The sequence below is a fragment of the Stegodyphus dumicola genome, chromosome 3 (genome assembly GCF_044657685.1).
Source record: "Stegodyphus dumicola isolate Sdum_Otavi_A_Nest chromosome 3, ASM4465768v1".
Classification (NCBI taxonomy): domain Eukaryota; kingdom Metazoa; phylum Arthropoda; class Arachnida; order Araneae; family Eresidae; genus Stegodyphus; species Stegodyphus dumicola.
In genome coordinates this window covers 67,029,210-67,055,829 of record NC_140770.1, presented here as the reverse complement: position 1 = coordinate 67,055,829, position 26,620 = coordinate 67,029,210, and the positions used below count along the sequence as shown (strand labels likewise).

At 34.1% G+C, this 26,620-nt stretch overlaps 2 protein-coding genes across 4 annotated transcripts in view; one reads left to right on the top strand and one right to left on the bottom strand.

Moving 5' to 3' along the window:
• LOC118192723 (poly(A) polymerase type 3-like) overlaps positions 1 to 11,401 on the top strand; it is a 94,505-nt gene extending 83,104 nt beyond the window's left edge. For 2 of the 3 annotated variants that reach the window (XM_085812966.1, XM_085812964.1), the window contains one exon: positions 10,335 to 11,401. The gene's annotated coding sequence lies outside the window, so the exon portion shown is untranslated. The other variant, XM_085812965.1, reaches the window with a different exon arrangement.
• A 12,080-nt stretch (positions 11,402 to 23,481) lies between these two features.
• The window catches only part of LOC118192722 (dihydrolipoyllysine-residue succinyltransferase component of 2-oxoglutarate dehydrogenase complex, mitochondrial), a 54,275-nt gene continuing 51,136 nt past the window's right edge, over positions 23,482 to 26,620 (bottom strand). The window contains exon 14 of the mRNA XM_035363730.2: positions 23,482 to 23,947. Coding sequence (XP_035219621.1) covers positions 23,813 to 23,947 — 135 coding nt within the window. The 3' untranslated portion in view covers positions 23,482 to 23,812. The remainder of the gene's footprint in view (positions 23,948 to 26,620) is intronic.

Sequence of the window (26,620 nt, the reverse complement as noted above, 5' to 3'; positions counted from 1 at the left end):
GCATTTGCTGATGTATTGAACAGTTCAATTTAACACCTTCACATGGAAAACTACAGTTCCTTATTCTACACCTTCACGTGCAGACAGACATCTCACCACCTTCGCGTGGGATAGCAGAAGAGTCTCTGTCATACTCCTTTCACCTCGCTGCTGGCGCATCGGTGAGGACCTCTGGTGGTTGTGTTGCACTTCCAGATACTACAACTCAGCCGTCTGACACTTTTTCGTCCTCGAAAACACGGATCAGCAACACTGGAACATCAAGACTGCACCTGAAAATAAATTTAAAAAAAAACAAAAGAAAAGGAAAAAAAAACAAAAAGAAAGAAGTGTGAAAGAACCACACATGGTTCTATATAGTAGAACGGTCCCACAGCTTCATGAGATCAGCTGCTGTAGTGGTACATCCAGGACCTTCATGGTGTCCCACTTTTTCCACCTGGTAACGATCTTTGCCTTTCCTCGCTGTTACATGATATGGGCCGAAGAACTTTGGCCTTAACTTTAGTCCACCTCCATATTGCGTTCTTTGTATGGCAACTAGGTCGTTCACATTGTATACTTGTGCCTCTTTTCTCTTCTTGTCGTATGTTTTTCTATTCTCTTCCTGAATTTTTAGAATGTTTTTTCTTGCTTCCTCTCTCATATCTTCTTGATCTTTCATCATAGTATTTCTTTCTTCTTCTTCAAGAATTTCCCTAATCTTTAAGTCCTCTCGATTTCTCATTTTAACACCAGTGAGAAGCTCAAATGAAGAACTCTTTGTGCTTCTGCTTTTAGTGCTGTTTAAGATCCTTTGTACATCTCCAACATATTTGTACCACTTGGTTGGATCATCTATGGATAATTTAGATAAGACTGGAATCAGAGTGAGATGAATTCTTTCCACTTGTCCATTTCCTCTAGGAACGCCGGTAGTTGTGAATATGTGCTGGATCTTCTCTTGACTACAGTAATCTTCAAAGACTTTAGAGGTAAATGCCGTACCTTTATCACTTATAATTCTCAAAGGACTACCGAAAGTTGATTGTTGCAGTTTCAGCTTCTGCAATGCCTCTTGAGCTGATGTAGACTTTACTGGATAGAGCCATACGAACTTTGTGAATGCATCAACCACGGTTAAGATGTGATTGTAGTTCTTATTTGTCGACGGTAATGGTCCTATAAAATCGATATGAAAAGTGCTCAAAGGAATACTATCTTTTGGTATGGGATTCAGCAATCCTTCGCTCTTACCTCGTTTTCTGTCGCGCAAAATACATTCTACACAATTTGAAATAACTTGCTCAATTCGTTTTCTAAGGTTAGAAATATAAAAGTCGTTTTTTAGCAGATCTTCTGTTTTAGACACTGCGAAATGTCCCTTGTTGTGGATACTATGTATGATTTCTAGCTCTAATACTTCGGGTACCACAAGTAACTCACGACCACTGTCGAACTTGTATAACACTCCATTTTTCACTAGAAAATCTTTCTTTAGTGCTTGCTCGACTAAGGATTTTAGCTACTGGAGACGCTCATCACTTCTTTGCGCAGCTGCAATTTTGGCTGTAATTTCTCCCTGAGAACAAGTAACCATCATAACAGCGTTTCTACTTAACGAATCCACATGCTTCATTTGTTGCCCAGATCTGTGAATAATTTCATAGTTAAATTCTTTTAGAAGTAACGCCCATCTCGCCACTTTAGGGGTTAGATCTTTCTTAAACATGGTTTCTGGAAAGCATCGCAATCCGTAATTATCCTGACCTTAGATCCTAAAAGGTAATTTCTGAATTTCTTTAGAGCTTCTACTATAGCTAAAACTTCAAGCTCATAACTAGATAGCTTCTCTTGTTGGAGACTAGTTTTTTTACTCATGAAGTAAATGGGGTGTAACTGTCCATCATCTGACTTTTGTAGCAATACAGCGCCGAAACCATGACTGCTTGCGTCTGTATGCAATTCTAATGGTGTTCCTTGTTTAAAAATATGAAGAACCGGACTTGTGGATAAAAGTTCTTTCAATTTATTAAATGCATCTTTTTGCTCAGGCCCAAATTTGAATTCTGCTCCGTTACGAAGAAGATTACTTAATGGTTTCTCTATTTTTGAATAATTGGCAATAAATTTCCTAAAATACCCAGTAAGGCCCAAGAAACTTTGAATCTGCTTAAGGTTTTTGGGTTCCGGAAAATTTTCAACAGCCCTGGTTTTTTCAGTAGAGGTGTGAATTGTACCATCCTCAATAACATACCCGAGATATTCTATTTTTCTTTTCAAAAATTGGCATTTCTTAAAATTAATCTCCAAACCATATTCTTTGGCTACTTCTAAAACGCGTTTCAACTTTTCTAAGCCTTCTTTCTCATTTCGTGCTGGAATAATAAAATCGTCCATGTAAGTAACAACAGTGTCATCCCGAATTAAATCTCTAAACACATTATAAATAAATCTTTGGAACACACTAGGGGACGTGTACAAACCAAAAAGTGCTTTTAGAAATTCGTACAAGCCTGCATGAGTAATAAATGCCAAATATTTAGTGCAGTTTTCCTCAACTGGAACATGAAAAAAAAAAAAAATTTAAGTCTAATGTCGAAAAAACCTTTGCTTCACCCAAACGATCTAAAACCTCTTCTACTTGTGCCATAGGAAAAGAATCCTTAACTATTTTTTTATTTAACTGCCTGAAGTCAACACAAATCCGTGTCTTCCCCGATTTTTTTCTACACAAAACAATTGGCGAAGTATATTCTGAATTTAACGGCTTTATAATCCCATCCTTTAACCATTCATCTATTTGATTATCAACAATTTTTTGATCAGCAAAAGGAATTCTCCTCGAACGCTGAGAAACTGGAATATCATCTTTTAATATTACTTTCATTTTTAAGTCTGTACTGTGCGGCTTTTCTAACGGTTTATACTCATTAATGAGAGTGGAAACAGTATTGCGTAATAGACACCTTTAATATGCCATAAATCTATTTCGCTGTCTCCCTCAATGGCTGCAGAAATTAAAGACAAAAAATTCCTTTCCGAAGAGACGGAATCATTTTCATATTGCGTAATCATCACCTGGTCACAACAGATCATTTTTAGACAGAAAGGGGGGAAAATACAGTCTGTTATCAAGTCATAAACCATCGCTGCTTTTATTTCTTTTTCTTTTTTGCTTTCGCATAAAGAAAAAAATAAACTTAGCCGTTTCTGCTTTAACCACGTGACCAAACGAACTTTTGAGCTCTATACAACAATTTGATAATTTATTCTGAAAAAGAGATTTCTTTACAACTATCAATTCACTTCCAGAATCTATTAAACATTTTACTTTCTTACCATCAATCAACAGTTCAATAAATTCTAACCCTCCCGAACACTAATATGTTCCTTTGTTTTAGAATCCAGAGTTTCATACAACTTATCAGATACAATGAGATCACACAATTTCTTAAAGTCATCTACCTCTCTTAACTTACAATAATAATTGAAAGTTGCACTAAGTCGAGACGTGAACTGAACATGTGATTCAGATGAATGTCTCTGTGCATTTTTAAAATTGTTCAAACATTCACGCGGTGTTGGCTGAAATTCTTTCAAGATTAGAGTTTTTAACTTATCATAATCCGCGATTTCTTGTTCAGAAACATACGTTAGAACATTATTACATGTATCACCTAATATATTAATCAACACTTCTGATTTTAACTCCACTGGTACACTTTTAGTAGTAAAAGCTTTCTCAAGTGACTGAAAAAACAAATGCATAGCTTCCGGTTTCTGAGGTACAGCTATAGTTAGTGTTTTGACGCTTTTAATAATATCTTCAACACTAGTTTCTTCTATCACTCGATAATGATTGTGATTTTAAACTTTCTAATTCAATCTGCTTCTCAATTTGAGCTAATTTAAGACGTTCGATCTCTAACAGATAGTGTTCATTACTTGTTTTAGGCGTCCGATCCTCTGCGATCTACTTGACGACGCCACGAACAAATTCAACGTTCGTTTTGAAAACATCAGAATTTTCGATAATTTTTCTAATGTCAGCTTTTCTAGCATTGTCTGGAACAGTCTGTCCAATTTGTTCTGCAATTACTATTAAATCACTTTTCTTTAAATTATTTAGGAAACTCATTTTAAAAACGAAACAAAAGTATCACTATCTTCAAGAAAGAAATAAAGCAAAGTTTTCACAGTACCTTCTCTGAAGTATCCAAATATCAAGTATTCAAATATCTCGGACAGGCCCCCAGATTTTCTGTAGTGGGGGAGTTGAAGATGCTAAATAACAATTCAAACCTTGTTTTCCACACCACAGAACATTTAAAGATAATCAGAAAAGGTACAAATTAGATTAACTACAAGTGCCGTTTGATACAAACAGGATTCTGTATAGTTTTACCAGTCTTACCACATAACCGATTAGTGCCTACTCGCATTTGCTGATGTATTAAACAGTTCAATTTACCACCTTCGCGTGGAAAACTACAGTTCCTTATTCTACACCTTCACGTGCTGGCAGACATCTCACAACCTTCGCGTGGGATAGCAGAAGAGTCTCTGTCATACTTCTTTCACCTCGCTGCTGGCGCGTCGGTGAGGCCCTCTGGTGGTTGTGTCGCACTTCCAGATACTACACACACATATATATATATGTACAGTGGGTAATCAGTTAGTGAACATAATCTGTTACAAGACTTGGGTAATCGTTCAACGAACATAATCTGTTATAAGACTTATGTTCGTTATCCGAATTGTTTGCTAACTGGTCGTCAATTTACCATAGTTTTTTTTTTTTTTTTTTTTTTTTTTTTTTTTTTTTTGTGTGTGTGTGTGTGTGTGTGTGTGTGTGAAATCGATTAATTTGTTCTAGAGACTCTAAAAATTAAATTAAAAAAAGGATGTAAAATTTTAGTAGTTTTATTAAAAATAGTCTTGCATATTAATCAATCCTTTTCATTTTTTGTTTATGGGGCATTAAAGAGCATGTCCAATGTCGATTGCTTTTCTCTCTTTTTCAGGATTTTCTGGAAGTGATTAATAGCATTGTTGTTGTAAAGATCCCCAACCCTACTGACCTCAGCTTGGTTTGGGTGCCATTCTAAGACCATTGCTTTGACATCCTCCCACTTCTTCAAAAGATCTTTAATGGCAGATGTCGGCATTGGTCCTCTTTCATCTTCCTCATGTTCAGAAGCAGACACATTTTGTTGTGTTTCTTGGTGTTCTTCATTCAAGATTTGTTGGAGTTTTTCTGTCGTCAGTTCATCTTCATATTCCATTATGAGCTCTTCCCCCCAATATAGAACTTTTGTAATTAAGTTTAATAGACAAGCAACATAATTCAAGAAAGATGAAAAATGATTTTTGGTCCGCTGGGTTTGGCAACCCTGCACATTATGCTCCGAGAGCCAAGAAGTGTTCATTAGAATTCGTTTTATTTCGTTGTCTGAACATAAAAATCCTTCGTGAGTGTTCGTTGTCTGATTTGTTTGCAGTCCGAACCGTTTGTTAACCAATAACCCACTGTATATATATATATATCACTATATATGTAATGACATAGTACTTAAGCTGATTGTTATGATGGAGAAATTTTTTATGATAAATCAAAATGGATTATTTTTTGAATAAGCAGTCAAAAATATGAACAAAAGAGATTACAATTAGAATTTTTCACTAATAAAATGGGTGCCAATAACAGTTACAACCTTATTGATTTTTAAATTAAGCAAAGAGGATTCATGTAAAGGATTGATATTTTACTTTTTGCTATTGATGCATCAGCAGTATTGTAAAAATAGCTTATGAAAATCATTAATTTAGGAATGACACTGATCAGAAAGATTAATTATTAGCATAGTGCTGTTTTTAGAACAGGAAAAAGGAATTCTTCAGAATTATTATAAAAAATTAAATGATAAAATATTTTTAAAAATGATATACAGCCGACTTTGCCTTACAATATCTGAGATAGCTCACCCGTCCACACTGAATAATTTTCTCAGTAGTACAGGCATTCACTCAACCGATCACTGTGAAAGGAAAAAATTCCTGCCCTCTACAGCGTAACACTGTCTACAATTGTGTAGAGCTTACAGTGTTAGCAAATAGTCAAAATAAATGATGAAGATTTCCCTTTAATTGCTGCAATTTTTATCTTTGATGCAGAAGGAGAAAAAAGAAGACGGCTTTGGATGATGGGGTGTGATTTTGATTTTTTGTTAAATTTAGTTTCCAGCAAATTGAAAGAACTGGTACAATTATGTGTTTCTTAATTTCGCCATCTGAGAGGCTGCACGTTACTCTACGTGTTCTAGCTGGTGATAAGTTAATTTTTATATTATTAGAAATTAACTAATTGATTTTATTAAAATTGGTATGTCTCAGTCACTAAAACTAAAGTTTAAATGTAAGCAATAGCTTTAATCAATATTATTTTCGTTTCGAGAAATTTTAATGAGTTTTATGATAATTATTTCATTGCATCATTTTTAATGAATTTATGTTAATCTTTATTATTATGTTACAGGATGTTTTTATTCGCATTACTAATACAATCTGAAATACTATTAAGTAACTAATACAATCTGAAATACTAATACAATCTGAAAGTAACTAATACAATCTGAATACTATTAAGTAACTAATACAATCTGAAAACTATAAACATGTGGTTATATCAGTTAATCAGCTAATAAAATTAAGTGATATTGTATTAAATTGTTCAGTAATATGCTGACATCTATTAACACAAAACTGTGTTTTTCTGGAAATTTTTACTTTCAACAAGATAATATACATACATAAAATAATTTTCACCATCACTAGAAAATATTTGAATATATAAAGTAATGGGGAAAATAAAACTTATCAAAATTAGGGAATCCCTTAATTTTTTATTTTTCAAATTTACATTACTTGCGTCCCACAACTATATCTATAAATAAATACCTATCAGTAGAAAAATTTGAGTTTTGCTCCAACGAAATAGCACCATGTTTATTATTTATTCCAAAATGAGGAGAAAAACAAGTGATCGCTCAAAGCAATTGTATTGGCTAAAGACACCGATTTTATAGTACCCTAGTGAGCAGTGAACACTGGATCTGAAATTGTGGGAGAAAACATGACCGATTTTTGGCACATGCACAGATCCTTGAAATTGTTGCTCTACGAGAAAGTCGGCCGTGTAAACTGCTACGTGTAGACGGGCCTTAACAGTTTCTCTGTTCTCATTAGTGACATTGCAGTTGTCATACTCTGAAAATTATTTACATTTGCTTCTGAGCTTAAGAGTAGTTATACTAAACTTAAAGCTGTGATCCATAAATGAGAAAGAAACAATTTTGGAATAGATTTTGCATTATTGTATTAACAGCACAGTATAATTTATTATTACCAATTAATCTCCACCAAATTTATATGTGTTCTACATAGTGATTGCTGTATCTGCAATATGTTCTGAAACAGAATTACCCACTGGTTCTGAAACAGAATTAACCACTGACACAGGGGCACTTCTGTAATTTCTCCGACTAGTAGCTCATTTTGAAAAGCATGCAGAGTTAACTAATACCTTAAAATTATCTTTAACATGAAGAATTTTAGGGAATTAAGGTACTAATAATTATTTCAAGGCTGAATTAGTGTTTAACCCTCTGACTGCTCAATTTGTAGACCAAAATCAATTAAAAAATTGTGTGTATATATGTATATAAATGTGCATTTGGATGTTATCTTACACATACAAAAAAAATAAATAAATAAATAAATAAATAAATAAAAAAAATAATTAATACATTTCAATTGAATTATATAATATAAAAAAGTAAAATGTATATAACTTAAGAAAGTATAATGCACTGAGAAAAAAATACCTTAGCAATGTAGTTAAGTATGATAGAGTTTGAAACAGGATTCAAGGCTTCACAGTCTGAGGAGTAGTCCGAAAAATCTATACCACTATCAAAACTAAAATCAATTTCAGAATCTGATAAATCATCAGGAATATATACTGTCAATCACTGAATGTTTCCTAGCAGCCATTTCTAATTAGAAAAAGGCAGCAAACATAGTGAAGTTTGAGTGGTAAATACACTCACTTCCAAAAGTTAAGCACGTAGAGGAAAATGCTAATTTCCGGAAGCCAATCAGAATTGAAGAGGATGCAATTCGCTGCAGAGGTAGATGGAAGTATGCAAATATGTTAGGTAACAGCCAATCACACTTTCATGTCAAGAAATATGCAAAAAAGGCAGTCTTATAAGCCAACTTTATGAAGGGTTACAGAAGTTGATTGTAAGTGATGATAGAAAGTGCTTAAAACCTTCGTAAAATTTGTTTTCAAGACAAATGGAAGATTTGAAGACAAATGGAAGATTTGGCTGGCGTGCTGTGGCACGCATTGAAGTAGGACAGTCAATCACAGATGTTGCTCTTTTCTTTGGTGTTAATCATTCTGTAATTTCACGTTTATGGAAACTATTCCAAACCACACAGACAGTTGTCCGAAGACCCATAGACGGTCGCCCAAGGGTTACAACCCCCTGCGGAAGATCGATATATTGCTATTGTAGCTAAGCAGAATCGCAGAGCGACATCCGCACATGTGACATCTATGGTTACAGCGTCCATTGATAAGGCAATATCTGCAGCTACTGTATGACGAAGATTACATATGAGTGGACTGTACGCCCGGGTACCTCGAGTTTGTGTTCCTCTATCCATCCAATCAAGAGGGACACGATTATAGTGGTGCCGGGAACATGACAATTGAAATGTGTCTGACTGAGGCAATGTCATGTTCACTGATGAGTCCAGATGACAAGTGTATAAGGATATGGCGTGAATAACGAACACACATTCAGTCCCAAAACATCACGCATTCCGAGGCGGAAGCATTATGGTGTGGGCAGGGATTTCCTATTGCAGCAGTTGGCCCTACTTTTGTTTTTATCGACGATAACGCGCTTCCCGATAGAGCTGACATCGTCAATGACTACCTGGCGAATGAAGGGATTGCGCGTATGACGTGGCCAGCATATTCACCCGACCTTAATCCCATTGAAAATGTTTGAGATGCTCTCAGCCGTGCTGTATCTTCACGTTTCCCACCTCCAGCCACTGTTATTGAGCTGGAAACTGCTCTGCAAGAAGAATGGCGATTGTTTAATTCTGCGGTAGTTGACCACTTAATTGAAAGCAATTTGTAAACTTTGTATACAGATGGGGGGGGGGATCACATACCCTATTAATGTCCTTTTTTTTTTTTTTTTTTTTTTTTTTTTTTTCCCATTTTATGCTGTTTATTTTCACTGTATACATAATTCTGTTTAAATCTCCAGTATGTCATTGTCTGATAACTTAAAAAAATTTAATATTGTTTTCATTTCTGTATATAATTATTGATTTTGTTTTATGCATAAATATACATTCAACTTTCCTGCTGAATTTTGTGTCAATCAAAGCAGTATTTGTTGATTTTTTTTTTGCATTTTACATCTTCGTGCTTAACTTTTGGAAGTGACTGTACCAAGTACTATCAAATGCCGCAATTTAGTAGATAACTAACGACATCTGTTTGTTAAAACCTAAATTAAGCATCTAATACTGTATATATTTTATTTTACTGGTTAAACGTTGAAAAGGTGGGATGTGCTTTTCAATAAAGAAAGAAAAACACATGCCTGCGAAAATCGTGGGATGAGCAGATAGACGGTTAATTTATACTGAAAATGAATGAAAGATTCATGCATAGTTTGACTAGCAGTGAAAGCATGTCTTTCAGAAAGTAATGTCTATCATCATGTGTGTACGTAAAAAATCCTTTGAAACAGAAATGTAATCAGTACAAAATGAAGATTACAGAATTCTTAGTATATATATATTTTGTTGGTTGTCAGTTTCTCCATAAAGCACAATAAAACTCTTGTGCACAGCATAATTGTGCTAGGGCAGAATTTTTTAACAAGCTTAAAAGCATCTTTATGAAAGCTAGTTTTTAACTTGAAAACAGACCTTCCTAAAATTGCCACACAATTATGCTTAACCATTGCTGTGTAAGTAATTATTTCAAGTTACAAGCTGACTTTGTCAAGATGCCACCATCTTTGTGAAAATTTCTGACTTTGTGGATGCTAGCTAGTCTGCATAATTTCCAGCACAATTATGATATCATTTCTTGAATTACATATTATTAATGATGTGGATACAATGCAGACTTACATATGCACTCTTATTAAGTTACTATTCATGTAACACTTAATGCTTCTCTAGTTAATAATTATATATTTATAATTTGTGTTATGTACACATGGACATGTTTTGTGTTTCTTTCTCCTTTGCAGGATTCCTCCGAGTAAGGTTTTCTTGACGATAGGAGTCTGCACTCGCAAGGAACTGGAAGATTGTAAAGGCATTCAAAATTTTTGTATATTTAGTTTTATTTCTCTATTCCGTGATATGTTGAAAGCTCTGAGTATGGTAACCAAATTATTTGCCTCCAGGTTGGGTTTTGAAAATGAAATCGCATGTGGGTATGTTTATAGGTTTTTAACCTTAGGCATGATAGGTTTTTCTTCTCTGGAAGAGAATTCTGATCTCTATCTTGAATTTTCAGGGAGTACATAAACTATTTATTTAAGAGTTAATTTCAAATCTCTACTTGTACATATATTGTACATAAAAAAAATCTTAGATTTTTGTGTTGTTTCTTTTAACTGCATCAGTCCGATTGTTAATTTTAAACTCATGTTCATGATACTAGTACTATATTACAAGATCATTTCATTTTCATTTTTGGTATTGATTCACAGTACTGTATTTTGATTCTTTTCCTAAAAACAATATTTAGGGCACTGAAGAATAGTTCTCAAGAGATACCTGAGGTTTCCCATTCCTATTTGTTCTTGCCGTTCCATAAGTCTGCTACATGTAAAATTGTCTTCCAAAAAGAAAATTTCTTTTACTCAGTTTTTTCATTTTATCATTTTAGAACTACATTATAATCATGCTGATTTTTTAATATTGTTTTCAGTTACCAAGTAAAAAGCATATTATAAAACTTTTTTTTGTTGGATGTTTGGCTGATAAGCTTGCATTCTGTGATGATCGATATATATTCTAAATTATTTAAACTTCAGAATCGTATGGAAGCTATGGCTACTATTTAAAAATTACTTATTAAGCTATTTAAAAAATAATAATAATAATAATGCAACAAACGACAACATTCAGGCTAGTCTTACCCACTGACGACTATAGATTTTTGTTAAGATATTAAGATAAAATGTTTACTAACGTGGAAGAATTGTTATGGAAAATACAAAATAGTAACTTTTCTTCCATAATTTTTGAATTCGGGTTTCTTAAATGTCTGAGCATGTCTAATAAAAGAACCATTTTTAACCAGCAACCAGTGTATTGTCTGTTTGAGTACTGTTTGACTATTCAGAATTATTTTATTTTCAGAAATAATTTATTAGTTATTTTAAGCAAATTTTGATTTTGGTAAATGTTCTCATTTTATGTTTTGATTTCTTGGAAAAGGGTTAGTCTTTTCATGAATATGAGTCTCATTCCCTCAGTTTTTACACTCATTCTGCAAAAGCATATGAATGATACAATGATTTAGAATCTTGTTCACGGTAGAAATTTATCAGTTTATATAAAACAAGTGAGAAGCATATCAAAAGCATTTTTTTAATGCAGGAAACACTTTTTTAAGCATTCTGCATATATTTTATTGGTATTAATTGGTTATTAGAAATTCAGTATATATAAAACATTTTCATTTAGTATTTGCTAACTAAATTGTATATTTTACAGAAAAACTCATTTTTTTACTTGTTTGCTTTATTAAGCATTTCTTACAATGTAAGTTGTTTAGGTTGCTTCATTTTGGGGGGCTAATATTTTCTCTACAGACAAACATAATTTCTTTTCACTTAAAAAGATTACAGATTTCACCATCCATTAGTTAGTTCATGATTGGGCTTTGTCATCACAATGAAAAAGTTGTTATATCACCTTCACTTATTACAGTTTTAGCAAAAGCAAAATAGCTATGTAAATAATTTAAAATATAAAGGTAATTTCATGTTAAGAGTTTTTCCCATGTAATTGTCTCAGAGTATTCAGAATATTTAGTTTTATCTTTAAAATTAATTTTACACCTTTTCCCTCTGATATTTTTTCCCCAAAATATTTCTCGCTTTTTACTGTTACAGAATTTTTCTTTAGGATTTTAGACATTGCAGCTTGGAAAGTAGGATTTGAAGGCAAAATTTATAGACCCATGATTCTAGTAGGTTACAAAAAAAAATGTCTCCATGCTATTAACATGTAACGAATGTATTTTTCAGAAAGTTTGCGATGTATTTCTTACTTTTTGGAGAAGGTCTGGAAGAACAAAGAAAACATAATATTTGGATGTTTTAATTCTGATACTAGAATCTTTTTCTTAACACGTTTATCTTCCCTTTATTTTTTTTACTTTCTACTAGACAGAGGCATGGAAAATATCAAAAATGCTTTTATTTTTATCACAAGGACAGGCAGAAGAATTTTTTTCTTAGTAAAGAAATTGAAAACTGACAATTTAAATGATTCATATGTCTGAATGTATCATACACAGGGCATTCCCACTAGCATGAGGCACTAGGCATTTTCCCACATGATGCAATCTCTGTGGATCCTAAATTCTGCTGCCTAGTGCCTTTCTAAATTCTGCTTCCAATGCCTGCTCTATATTCTGAGTTTTGCCATTTTTAGATTTTGTTGCCTGGTATGTCACTAAATTATAAAAATTCTGCCGCACTCCCTCTGTAACCAGCCCTTACCATATATATTTCATATTCTGAAGGTTCATATTACTAAAGAAATAAAATTAGCAGCTTTTTCTATGCATTTTAAATTTAGTGTTTTTAGAATAATGGAAATCTTTAATTTAAATTCTAAAATGAAAAAGAAATGTGCTGAAGAAAGAAAATTATTCTTAAAAGCTGCTATTATTATGTACAGTTACTATTATGTAAATTACCCAGTTGTTTATAACTTCAGCCTTTACTATAATTTCCCATTTCTGTTTTCTCACCAGAATGCAAACCGCTTGGATAGTTTTTAAACTGAGGTGTATGGTGTGTGAGACAGAGTGTGTTTCTGACCTCCACTTACTCGCTGCATTAGTTCCTGTCAGCTCTGATAATTTATAATTATTCGTCTTTGCATTATCGCTTCTGACATTTGAATTTGTTATGAAAATTCGGTTACTTAGCCAGCTTAAATTAAATTTAAACTGTATAGTATTTGATCACTAAGTCTACATTTTTAGTTTGAATTTGACGCTTCTTGTTTAATTGTAATTGATTTTGTTAGCATAAGAACATGCCTTTATGTTCTAAGTCCTTTTTAAAAAAAGATGCTTATTTAAGCCTTTGTCTGACTTTGTAGTTACTTTAACATGTTGCGATAATTTGCTTCACATCTGTCTGGGGGTTTTGGACTATTTAACTATCAGATCAAGTAAACGCTCATATATACAATGGGAATAGGTTAATAAATTAGGAGATGAAGCATGTAGAAACTAGTGAGAACACTGGTTTGCATATTGGAAACAAATTTCCAATTGTTAGAAAATATGCTTAAAGAGAATGAAATTAATGTAAATTAGCCAGAATGTCTGCAAAGGCTTCAAATTAAAAAGACGCATAACTGTTTTGTTGAGTACTGTTGCTAAACATGTTTTGTAGCATTAATGTATATTAAATGGGTTACAACCTCTGTAGCTCTACACGCCCAACTAATTTTCAAAACTTGCCAGCTGTGCCTACATCAGGCCTTTCAGGTTAGTTTTGATCAGCAGGTTTCTCTGTAGACAAGCAGCAGCGGTGACAACAGCCAGTCTTTTGTTACGAATCATGCCGATTGTTTTACTTCTCAACCTTGGCATAAAATCTACCTACTATTTACTAAACCTCTAGACTGAGCAAGTATGTGGCAAAATGAGACATAAAAGAAAAAATCAACATAAAGAAAATGTAAATAAAATGTCACTTATGTTTTTTCCAATATGACCAACTATTATAAGTGTAAAATACGAGGGCTATCCAGAAAGTAGATTACGTTTTGGAATAAAAAAATAAACAAAGTATAGGAAACAAATTTTATCATATACAGATGAAAGCCACACTCAAATACTACTTTTCTACATAGTCACCATACAAATTAAGGCATTTATCGTAGCGATGTACGAGCTTGGAAATTCCTTCGTCGAAAAATTCGGCCGCCTGCGCCTTCAACCACTTCGTTACCTCTTCTTGCAGTTGTGCGTCGTCATCAAAACGCTGCATAGCCAGCCACTTCTTCATTGCTGGGAATAGGTGGAAGTCGCTCGGTGCCAGGTCGGGACTGTACGGCGGATGAGGAAACAACTCCCACTTAAAAGATTCAAGAACTTTACGAGTGACATTTGCCGTGTGGGGCCGGGCGTTGTCGTGAATCAACAAGATCTTAGAGCTCAACATTCCTCTGCGCTTGTTTTGAATTGCTCTTCTGAGTTTTTGGAGAGTTTGGCAATACCTTTGAGAGTTTATTGTAGTGCCTCTTTCCAGGAAGTCCACCAAAATTACACCTTTTCTGTCCCAAAAAACAGTCGCCATCATCTTCCTTGCCGACATTGTTTGCATGCATTTCTTGGGTTTTTGGGGAGAACTTGTGTGCCCCCACTGCATTGATTGCAATTTCGTTTCACAGTTCACATGTTTCACCCATGTTTCGTCACCAGTAACGATGCGATCGAGTAAAGAGTCACCATCCTTATGGTAAGCGTCCAAAAAGTTCAACGCTGCAGCCATTCGCTGATTTTTGTGGTCCTCTGTCAAGATTTTTGGAATCCATCTTGCACAAAACTTGTGGTAACCAAGCTTTTCGCTGATGATTTCGTGCAACAAACTTCGCGAAATTTGTGGAAAACTCAAAGAAAGTTCCGTTATTGTGAAATTTCGATTTTCACGGACTTTAGCATCGACTTTTTCGAGAAGTTCGGCGGTCACTATGCTGGGTCTCCCACTTCGATCTTCGTCGTGAACATTGGTTCGGCCATTTTGAAATCTTATGACCCACTGACGCACTCCACCTTCAGTGATAATGTTGTCCCCATACACTTCACGAAGCTGCCGATAGATTTCTATCGGTTTACAGTTTTTTGCAGTCAGAAACCTTATTACTGAGCGCACCTCGCAGGATTTTCAATTAACGCAGACATTTCAAACTGTCGCAGTATCTGAACGGAGCACAGCACGAACCTCTCACTAGCACGGCTAGATGCAGACTGAGCTGCGCAACGCTCTGACCCCAAGATGGCCGCGCTAGCCCCGCCCCTAGCGGACACAGACGGAAACGTAATCTACTTCCTGGATGGCCCTCGTATTTAATGCTACTTGATAAATTTCATAAAGTTTTATTTTATTCTATAACTTATTAATAATTATGTTTAATAGTAATGTATCCTACTTTTATTTTTAGTATGATATTACAAAAGTGAAGTTCAAGCATACATAGTATTTTTAATTTAGTTTGTTCAGTTCCTTTTGCTCATAGGTTCTTAAAAGTACTTAATTTCTGTGTGCAGAAAAGTGTACGAACCTTGTAAAATTTAGCTACCATTCACTATACACATTTGGCTATGTATTATGAGATTGGTGACTAAAGACAAGTTATTCCTCTAAATTTTATCTTGCTTCTATCGTGCATCGAGACAATTAAACCTGAATTGTTATTAGTTTAATTATTTATTATACTTATATATTTCTTGCATATGCTTAATGCTTATCTGAGTCCTGAATAAATAAATTCTCACATATAGTTAAGGCTTATTGAGTCTCCGAGGCTTCTAAATTTTGCTACCCAAGCGCCTCCCCTTGTCTTCCCTAAATTCTGCTGCCCGGTGCAGCCATATGAACTGGTTCTAGGTTTATATGAATAACAAATCAGTTATTCTTAATTCAAATAGCACTAAATGTAATCTTTTGGCCTATGAGTATCTTTAACAAATCTACTTTAGCATATGGAAAGAAATTTTTGTTAAATTTTGCCTGTCAACATTTCTTAGCACATTTAACTTAAATCTATAATCATTGCCAAGCATAATGTTAACATGAAAGGTTACCATGATGTTCCTCAATTACTAATACAAAAAACAAAACTGTTTAGGTATCACTCCATGAGTCATTACTCAAGTTGTCATGTTAATAAACATGCCATAATGATTCACAAGGTTGGGCATCAGGGGTATAAAAAATTAATAGGTGTAAAATCAACGATGTATCTGTAGAATGTTTCGGTTTGAGATTTATGACTGGCAGCTACGAAGCCAAATTACTGATCATAAAAATTTATGTTAAAATGAATATGCTTCTTCAGTAACGAGGTATTTTATTTAGTGTTGGAAGGGATCAAATGCGTATGCATACAGCACACAAAACAAATAAAATATAAAAATTTGGTAGTGACATTTGAGGTTTGTATTTTAGATCACTCCAGATCTCGGACTTTGTATTGTAATTAGTTTACTAATAATTGCAAAATGAAATAAACTGATCAATGTCCAAATGTACTAAAACATGCATTTTTTGTATAGGTATCTTCCTCCAAATGTAATTTAATAAAATATAAATATTGTACTGATTCTATCGAAGAGTTTTGTAAAGAAAATCTTTAAAAGTTGGATTTGTATGTGTGAGCTTTACAGGATGGGTCTGCCGAATTTCTGAATCATTACTAGTGGTAGAAACTGTCTGTGAACAGTGTGAAAGAAAAAAAAACATTTAATATCATACAGAATTTAACACAAGTTAAAAATAATTTAGAAATTTATGGTAATTGGAAGGAATTTTTTATAAACGATGACAGTAAGACTTGTAGAAAATTTCAATTTAAAATTAGAATACAATAGATATAAAGGTTATTTGCTATGGAACAAGTATACAGGATAACTTTGAGGTAGCAAAAAAAACTACGAGTTGCTGTGGCATAGATTTAAAAATAATCCAAAGTTTACAAACTGTGATAAATTAACATTTACAGGAAGATTTAAGAGTATTTAAAAAAGATTATTTTTTTCTGCATTCGAAATAGAGAAAACAAAGATGCTATGAAACTTTGTTATCTTCAATACATCATCACATGCTGAAGACAAACTGTCATTGATCGTTTAAAATTGGATGTTCCCTTCCATGTCAAACCTGTTTCACTACTTTGAAAATGATGTAATTATAGACTTGTTGCTTTTGGAAAATCTAGTTGCGGCTGCTGAACTTTCCCGATTTTGAACAAGCAGTTCTTACTGACTTGAAGTTACATAATTAAATGCAAAATAGCAAAATAAAAATTTAGAAGTATTTGTAAAGTAAGAAAATATTACTAAGCAACTTGGGCCACTTAAACAAAGACATAGTACCATTTGATCAAGCATGTAAATCCTCTGAACAAAATCTTGATTTTTTTTATAAAAAAATATTCAGGAAAATTATATTGCAAATGCAGATCAAGACTAGTAACATATTTAAAAATATAACTTTATTAATAGACAAGGGTTTCTTCACAGTTTATGCCCAAGATATTTTCTTTTTTAAAATACATACCTTATTAACACTTTATTATTATAATTATCTGTTGTACCAAGATGTATAATAGAATTATGAACATCACTGAAGAAATTAAAATGTATACATTTAATCTAAATGTTTTTAACAGATGTAGGAAAAAGTGATATTAAGTGAAATTGTAATTTATATTTCAGTTCTTAAAACCATAAAAAACTGACCATACAGGAATTCAGCAAGCTGCCTTTATAGATACAGGGTGTGTCATAGATCATGGTACAAACTTGGAGAGGTGGTGTAGCATACTAAAACATTCATTTTTTATATAGGGTCTAAAGTGACGCGTTAAGGCAGAAATGCAAAAAACGACACGAGAGGTTGTTTATGTACAAAATCAACACAAAGTGCTTCTTTGCAGCAATGCAGTATTCACGATAAATGTTCAAAAAAGGAAACAGTAATAGGAACTGCAGCGGTAGTGAGCCGGACAAACCATGATCCGTTGCATCACAGGATCATTCACAACTCTGATGTTGAGCGTGATGGGCGAGTTTACACACAGAGAAAAAGGCTGACATGCATCTCATGTATGGTGCTGCTAACGGGAATGGCAGAGCAGCGCTACTGTTGTACCAGGAACGGTTTCCAAACAGGCATGTGTCGAAGCACACAATGTTCGAGAGGTTGCATCGGTGTCTGTTTGAAAACGGGTCATTTGAAGCCACCCAGGAGTGGAAGAAGTGCACGACAACCTCGCATTGAAGAATCCATCTTGAACATTGTGCATGAATTATCTCAGACAAGTACAAGAGCTATTGCATGTCATCTGCAAATGAGTTATTCTACAGTTTGAAGAGTATTGCATGAAAATAGTTTGCACCCATACCATTTGCAGAGAGTCCAAGCCTTGCAAGAGACGGATTACCCTCTTCGAGTTCATTTCTGTCACTGAATCTTGCAGCAGCATGTGGTGCAGGTGGATTTCCCATTGGAAGTGCTATTCACGGACAGCATCTTCAATAGCCACAACATGCACATGTGGGCAACTCATAATTCACACGGCGTCCACATGCATTCCGAACCCTCTTTTCCGTGAATGTGTGAGAGCGGGTATTGTTAACGACTACCTCATAGGCCCATACTTCTTACCTGCAAGTACAAATGGCTTATGTTGTAATATTTTTCTGTAAGAGGTGCTACCGGAATTGCTGCAGGATGTTCCGGCTGTCGTTCGTGATCGCATGTGCTTCCAGCATGATGGCGCACCAGCCCATCACCACGTGCGGGTCCGCAATTACTTGTATGGAACATTTCTGTGCCGATGGATTGGCCGTGGTGGACATGCTCGATGGCCACCCCGTTCGCCAGATTTATCCAGCTTGGATTTTTTTTAATGGGGCCATCTGAAGAGCATCATTTACGAGACTCGCGTTGACTCACTGGAGAACCTCGTTGCACGACTCTCCATTGCAGCTGCAAGCGTGCGTGAAATGCCTGTCGTTTTTCAAAATGTTCATCAGTCCCTTCTGCGACGTTACCAAGCATGCATTACTGCTGGTGGTCACAATTTTGAACATTTATTGTGAATACTGTATTGCTACAAAAAAGCACCTTGCATTGATATTGTACATAAACACATTTTACCCTCGTGTCGTTTTTTTTTTTTTTCCCCCGTTCCTACCTTAACCAGTCACTTTAGACCGACCCTACATTCCTATAAAAAAATGCATGCTTTAGTATGCTCCACCATCCCTCCAAGTTTGTCCCATGATCTATGAAACACCCTGTATAGAAGTATACAAGTTAGCTTGACAAGTTTATAAAGATGTTTCTGAATATCGTTACATAATATATCCTGTTAAAGACCATTGCACAATTAAATGTGGTTGCTTTTGTTAGTCATATTTATATTTGAGAGGGAAGAAACATATTAGAAATTAATCTCAAAGTTCCTGCTCCCCATGAAAGAATCTATTTAATCTAATGTGACTGGAGATAGTAAACAAGTCTAAATCTATTCTGCTACCTATTGTGTCATAACATTGGATGCAGGGATGATAGAAAGATACGAATTTTTTCAGTATACAGAATATATAGTTTCTTGATGCATTACACAGTTTTGACATCATTTTCCCTTAAACATCTCGTAAAGCACATACAGTTTTACATAAAAATTACCTCAAGTAGTAAAGAAAAGTATAATCAGATAATTTACATTATACTGTAATCTGCAAAGTACTCCTGTCATTTGCAATCTTTTACTATAATTTATTTCTAGGAACTATTTGACCGTTATATACAGCTAACATACAAACAAATATTGGAGCAAGAGCAGAATTTTTACCTAACAAGAATGTGATTTAGTATAACACATTTTAAAGAATTCACGAGAAATTCCGACGCTAGCAAATCCCATCAATAGCACTGTGTAAGAAGAACAAAATGAATTCAATCTGAAGACATAATTAAGAAATCTATTAATATTAAATATTTCAATTAAAAAATTTTGTATACTTCCTAATAAAAATTGTTCTGTTCATAATTTTTATAAAAAATTGCATATGAAATCCTATTTTTGAATTATCTGTCAAACTGACAGGTGGGGCAGAGTTATACACTGCTTGATATTAAAAATGCAATACTAAGAAAGAGTGGTCAGAAATTTATGCAAATTTTAGAGTAGACGCACGTCAATAAGTTATGCGAATGATGTGAAATGCACAGCTCTCCGACGCACGTGAAGTAAGATATAAGGGAAGGAACATGCAGAATGGGCAGTATTTGTGTCGTTATTTCTGCCAGACGAATTATCGAAGAGAGTTGGGTTTTGTCCTGGATGATACCCGTAATAAGAGAGAATGCCATGCCACTGTCAATCAAGGCACTTCCAGCAGAGAGACAAATTTACGAGGGGTATTGTGATCAAACTGAGAAGGGTGGTGGTCGTTTATTACGAAGACTGCCATTGACCCCATAGCATAGATGTCAACGTTTAGAATGGTGCCGGACTGGAGTGATGTGGATGCCAGAATGGTGAAACGTCGTGTTTTCAGATGAGTCATGCTTCTGTTTATCCAGTGACAGTCGCCGCATACATATGTGGTGTTGACGTGGAGACAGATCTAATCAGGCAGTAACTGTGGAACGTCCCACCACATGACAACGTGGCATAATGGTTTGGGGCGCTATTGCCTACGATTACAGGTCACCTCTAGTTCGTATTCAGAGCACTACGGCGGCCCAACAATATTTAGATAATGTACTGCGGCCGGTGGCAATCCCCTGCCTTCAGGGGCTGCCAAATGCAATTTTTCAGCCGGATAACACCCGACCACACAGTGCTCGCATCCGCCAACATGCTCTGCTAGGTATACAGATGCTTCCTTGGCCACCGTACTCTCCTGACCTGTCACCAATCGAACATGTGCGAGATAAGATTGGATGCCGTTTGCAGACTTTCCCCCTGCCTCGTTCGGAAGACGAACTGTGGCAAATGGTTGAAAGGGAATGGAAAGCCATCCCTCAGAACACCATCTGCACTCTGACTCTATGCCTAGGCGTGTTTCTTTGTGCATCGCTGTCCATGGTGGTCCTACATCTTACTGAGCCAAAGCCGTTCTCGCTCTGTATTCCGACTATCATTTTGAAATAAAGATCACTCATTGCTGCTTGCTGTCTGTCTTTTTTCCAAATTTCATCACTGTCTGACCACTCCTTCTTGGTGTTTTCAATGTCGAGCAGTGTATATTCTACTAGTTCTAAAATTAAAATATATAAGTAAAACAATATTCAGCAATTTTGTCACTAATATGATTTTTTTTAGGGGGCATTTTTAAATCCACTTATATATCTTCTAAGTGATGTACGTAGGTCCATCAGACAGTTTGTTGCACTACTGCGTAAATATGTTTTGTCTAAGATTATTTGGATGACACTGTGTGGCAACGCTTCAGATGTACCTTTATTGTGTGACATATATGCTTCAACGAGGCAGGTTTAGTTTTTCTGATAATCAGTCGCAAACATGTCTCGACAGCTGCAAATAGCGTCCAAATTGAAAATGCGTTTGCATTTGCATTTCTGCAACGTTACCAAATGGAAGGAAATGAGTTTTTGGACAAAATTGTGACTGGAGATGCAACTTGGATTCACCACTTCTCACCTGAAACGAAACGCAGCTCGCTTGAGTGGAAATGATGCAGTTCCCCGACACAAACAAAGTGTCCAACTGTTCCATCTGCAGGAAAAATGATGATGACACTGTTTTTCGAGAGAGAAGGCAAGGTACATACAGAGTTGAAGGTTGCCACAATTAATGCATCTTCCTATTGTGAAACACTAAAACGATTGCGATAATCACTTAAAAATCGATGGCCAGGTAAACTGTCAAACGGCATTGTGCTCCTGCATGACAATGCAAGACCGCATGCAGCAAAACAAACGTGTGACCTTCTGAAAAAGTTTAGGTGGGAAGTGTGCAGTCACCCTCGTTATAGCCCAAACCTTTCACCTCCCGACTTCCATGTGTTTGGTCCCATGAAACAAGAATTTTCAAAGCGACGGTACCATTCAGATGCTGAAGTGAAAGCTGCAGCCCAACAATGGTTATCGGACATTGGACGGGATTTCTTTGCAGAAGGCATTGAAAAACTTGTACCACGCCTCGACAAATGCTTAAATAACGGAGGTAATTACGTTGAAAAGTAGATTTTGAATGGAACTTTAAGATATAAATAAAGTAATTGTAAAATTTTGCTCCTGTTTTGTTTTCTTAGGCAGTGCAACTAACTTTTTGACTGACCCTCGTAATATTTTCATCCAAGACCTTTTGCTATGTAGAAATGATTCATATAATTTTTTTGGCTTTCAACATCTTTATAATTGAGCTGTATACTGTGAATAGATTTCAAGCCAATACCAAGTGTGATATATCCTATAAATATATTTTTAAAATGATAAAATAGCAGAACTGAATACTGGAAAACAGTCCATGTTGTGAAGAAGATTAAGCAGATTATATATTTCCTGCCCGAAGCAAAATTAAAAATTGAGGAAAAATACATGCAGAAAAAATTACTGACTGATCCCCTAGCTAAATACATTAACCTACACATTAAAATTAGATGAACAATTGCTGGGGTTTTGGAAAATGACTAATAACTGAATTCATTAAAAGCGAAAGAAACCTTCCCTTAAAAGTGATGCATACTTTTATTAATGTTTGAAACTTGAATGAGTTCAGAAGATTGCATAACTATAATAAAAGTAATAGATTTTGTTTCGGAGCTTCATTTCAATAAATACTGCAAAACTTATATAACAATGTATAAATTCTGTGCAATACACATGCACTAGAGTATTATAAATTTTAGTTAATTTTCTATTTTGTACATAAATGAATTTCTTATTTGGTGGGAAAATGTATAACTGAATCTTTTGTTAAGGTAGTAATATTTTCCCCTCTAGATATACAAATTATTTAAGACTTTTAGTAAATTGGCTGATGATTGGAGAATAGATAACAGTTCTTTTTAATGTATACACTTTAGCTAATTTTCTTTAATTCACCATTAATTACATTTTAAGATAAGTTTTTCCCATTAAAATCGCCTTATAAATTTCCTGCATAGTAAATCTTAAACAAAAGAAATTAAAACTTGTATTAAAAAGACGAACATGAATAAATATTTTTTATAGCAATACCATTATTTTAATTAAAATATTTTGATTCCCAGTCTGAATACGAAACAAATGTAATTCAACAGGCATTTTCATTATGAAATTAGATTACATGTTATATTAGATTAAAACGGTATACTGAAAATACCTTAAAAAACACATATACGGTATTTTGATATTTTATATTAAAATAAAAATTCAACATTCTTGAAAATTGTCATAAATATTGTTTTATTAATTTATCACCTATTAAAGCAGAATAGAATAATTTACTTGTGATTATAGTACCAAAATAATATTCACTTCTAAACAAATGATGCAAAATATCTGGTTCATGTTTTCATTAAATTACATATGATAAATTAATATTTTGGTGAAATTAATATATTGGATTCAGGGCATTAAGAAACATAGCATATTAATATCTTTTAATGCTATCAGATCTTGGAATGAATGCTCTCAGAAAATACTGCATTTGGGCAAAGTGGAAAGCTCCATCCTGTCATCAAGTCTACCTAAATTCTATAATTAACTTAGTCCGCCATTCAAACATCTAACAGCATAACTCTTGGATCTTCTACAGCTGCTTTGATTTTTCGAAGGAAAAGAACAGCTTCACGTCCATCAATGAGACGATGGTCATATGTCAAAGCTACATACATCATTGGTCTGATTTCAACCTAGATTATAACATAAATTAGAAATGATATTCTTTCCTACATATAAAGAAGAGAGAGTATTTAACAGCATATAAATTTTTCTTTCTCTCTCAGTAATATATATACATACATACTATTAGCAAATAATTAATAGTACAGCACACAGTACAGTGAGTAAAAAAAAAAAAAAAAAATCAGCATGCATTTTTGCAAATGTTAGTTAATTAGGTTAGTATTACAACAAATGTAATTTAAACTGACAGGATTTACCATTAAATAAATAATCACGTTCCCTAATTGAACTAATTGATACTAAATAAAAATCTAACTAGAAGAATCACACACCTGTTATCATGATACCTTAAAATTTAGTATAGCTTCTTATCACATCCTTCACATGGTGCAAAAAATAGTGAGTATTTAATTCATGTGGTACATCAGGTACATAAAAAAATCATATCTTTTATGTAATGACATATGCCTAGGTGAATATGATGTGCCACGTTATCTTCATTCTTTTCAGCGAAAATATTAAGCACATTTTATTATAAAATAGTTAGTAAACTTTTGTGTGCTCCTACAAAATAAGAGAATTTCTAAAAATTAAAATATTAGCACATTTTATTATAAAATAGTTATTAAAATTTTTGTGTGCTCCTACAAAATTAAATTTTTATTAACAGGGTTAAGCACCATTCGTATTAATTCTGCATGAATTTTCAACTGCCAAGTGAAATACGAATTTGACAAAGCCATAAAGAAGCATAGTTAAAGTATTTCTCTCAGATTTATATATTTTAAAATTCGGCTATTGCTAAAACATGAAATTTTGGAAAGCAAGCCCTTTGCAAGTCATTTTGAATTTTACATACATTTGGCAGCTGTTTTCTTTTATGTTTATATCACTCTAACTTTTTAGTATGTAATAATGGTCAAATATTTAAAAGTTAAATATATTTATGTGAAAGCAGGGTTACATAAAAAAAACTTGCTCATTTAAAGTATCTAAGTAAAATGCAGATGAAGATAATAATAGAAGTGAATAAAATTTCATAAAATCATAGGTTCCCTTAGATACATTTCTCTTTCACACACCTGTTATACATGGTATATCTGGACAACTGAGTTCTTGCAATTCGGGCTGAAATTAGTTGTCCATTTTTTTTAGAAATTGCTGTCAAATAGTGGTCTTGCTGTAACAAGTTTTTGACCTCAGGGTCTGCGCATACGTCACTAGTGTCATTGAACAGTTTCCAGATTCTTTACATGATATCTCAATATATTCCATTTTCCACTGAAAATTTCATTCAACTACTCGTACAAACCTTGAAATTGTAAATTTATTATAATAAGTTACAGAAATATCAAAACTGGTAAAATGACCCCCTGCAACCCAAAGTTTTAAGAAACTCTGTACTAGACTACATAATAATCTTGATGTCATGCTACCAACCTTCTACTTTTCATTAAACTTAATTTAATAGAATAAATATAAAATACTTTTTCATAGTTGTTCCAGTGTAATACATAAAACTCGAGTTTTTTCTTTTTTTTTTTTTTCCAAGTACATTATAAAAGTACATATAAATTTAAGGTTTACTATATTTAATAAATAAATATTCTTTACACCCTTATTAATATATAAATTGCCATGTTTAACAAATATTAATAAGGGAATATTACAACTGATTTTGCCTTTTCAGGGTTAAGCAGTTTTTAGCAAGCAGCTAATTGACTCATAGCTAGCTGACTTTGGCTCTTAGCTATTCTTTGCTAAGAGCTTTCATTAGTTTCAATCTACCAATCTGAGGTCAAATGCCTCCCTCCCTTCTTCATTACAGAAATTAATTTCCCCACCAGCTTAGAACCATTGCTTTGACAGTACAGCAAAGTATCTATGATAACAAAAGAATATTGTACAGCACATTATGGATAACAAAAGAATATTGAACAACACTGATCATTGTTGTCTTTTGTTAAGCACTGCCATACTGGCCTGCAGTAGCAGCTAATAAATAGTATAAGATGTCACTGTTTAGCTATTCTTAGATACGAGTACAATTCTATTACATGTGTTTGGTATTCTGATAAGCCAAAGTCCCACCAGTGGTTGAGTGGATACGATTGCTGAATACTAGAAGTTCAATCCTAGGTGAATGGGCTGTTTGCATGATTGGCTGTTGTGGCTTTTCTCATGTGTAACATGAATATAAGGCATCCCTCTCCTCTAAGCAGATAGCCTTCAAATGCTGCACCATTTTAAATTAACCTAATCTGACAGAAAAGCACGCTAATCACAGAAGTCAGACTGTGTCATTGCCCCATATCATTTTATATCACACAATGAAACCAACAGACAATCACATTAACCGTTTAAGCGTGCTTGACGAACTCACCTCGTCATCAGTGCACGCGCAGGAGCAAACGCTACACGCTTAAAGGGTTAACAGTGTCCAACATTTCCTTAATATACATGGCACATTCCATTTTTGTCTTAGCTGGAACATTTCACAAGATTTTTCATTGACTGAACATACCTGATTCATATTTGCACACACACACACACAACAAAAAACAAAACAAAAAATCACAGTAACAGACTGATTCTGGCAAAGAATTCATTCAATACCCTTACACTAACCAATATGTATTACTAACTCTGTATATATTTTACGCATTCAAAACTATTTGAAA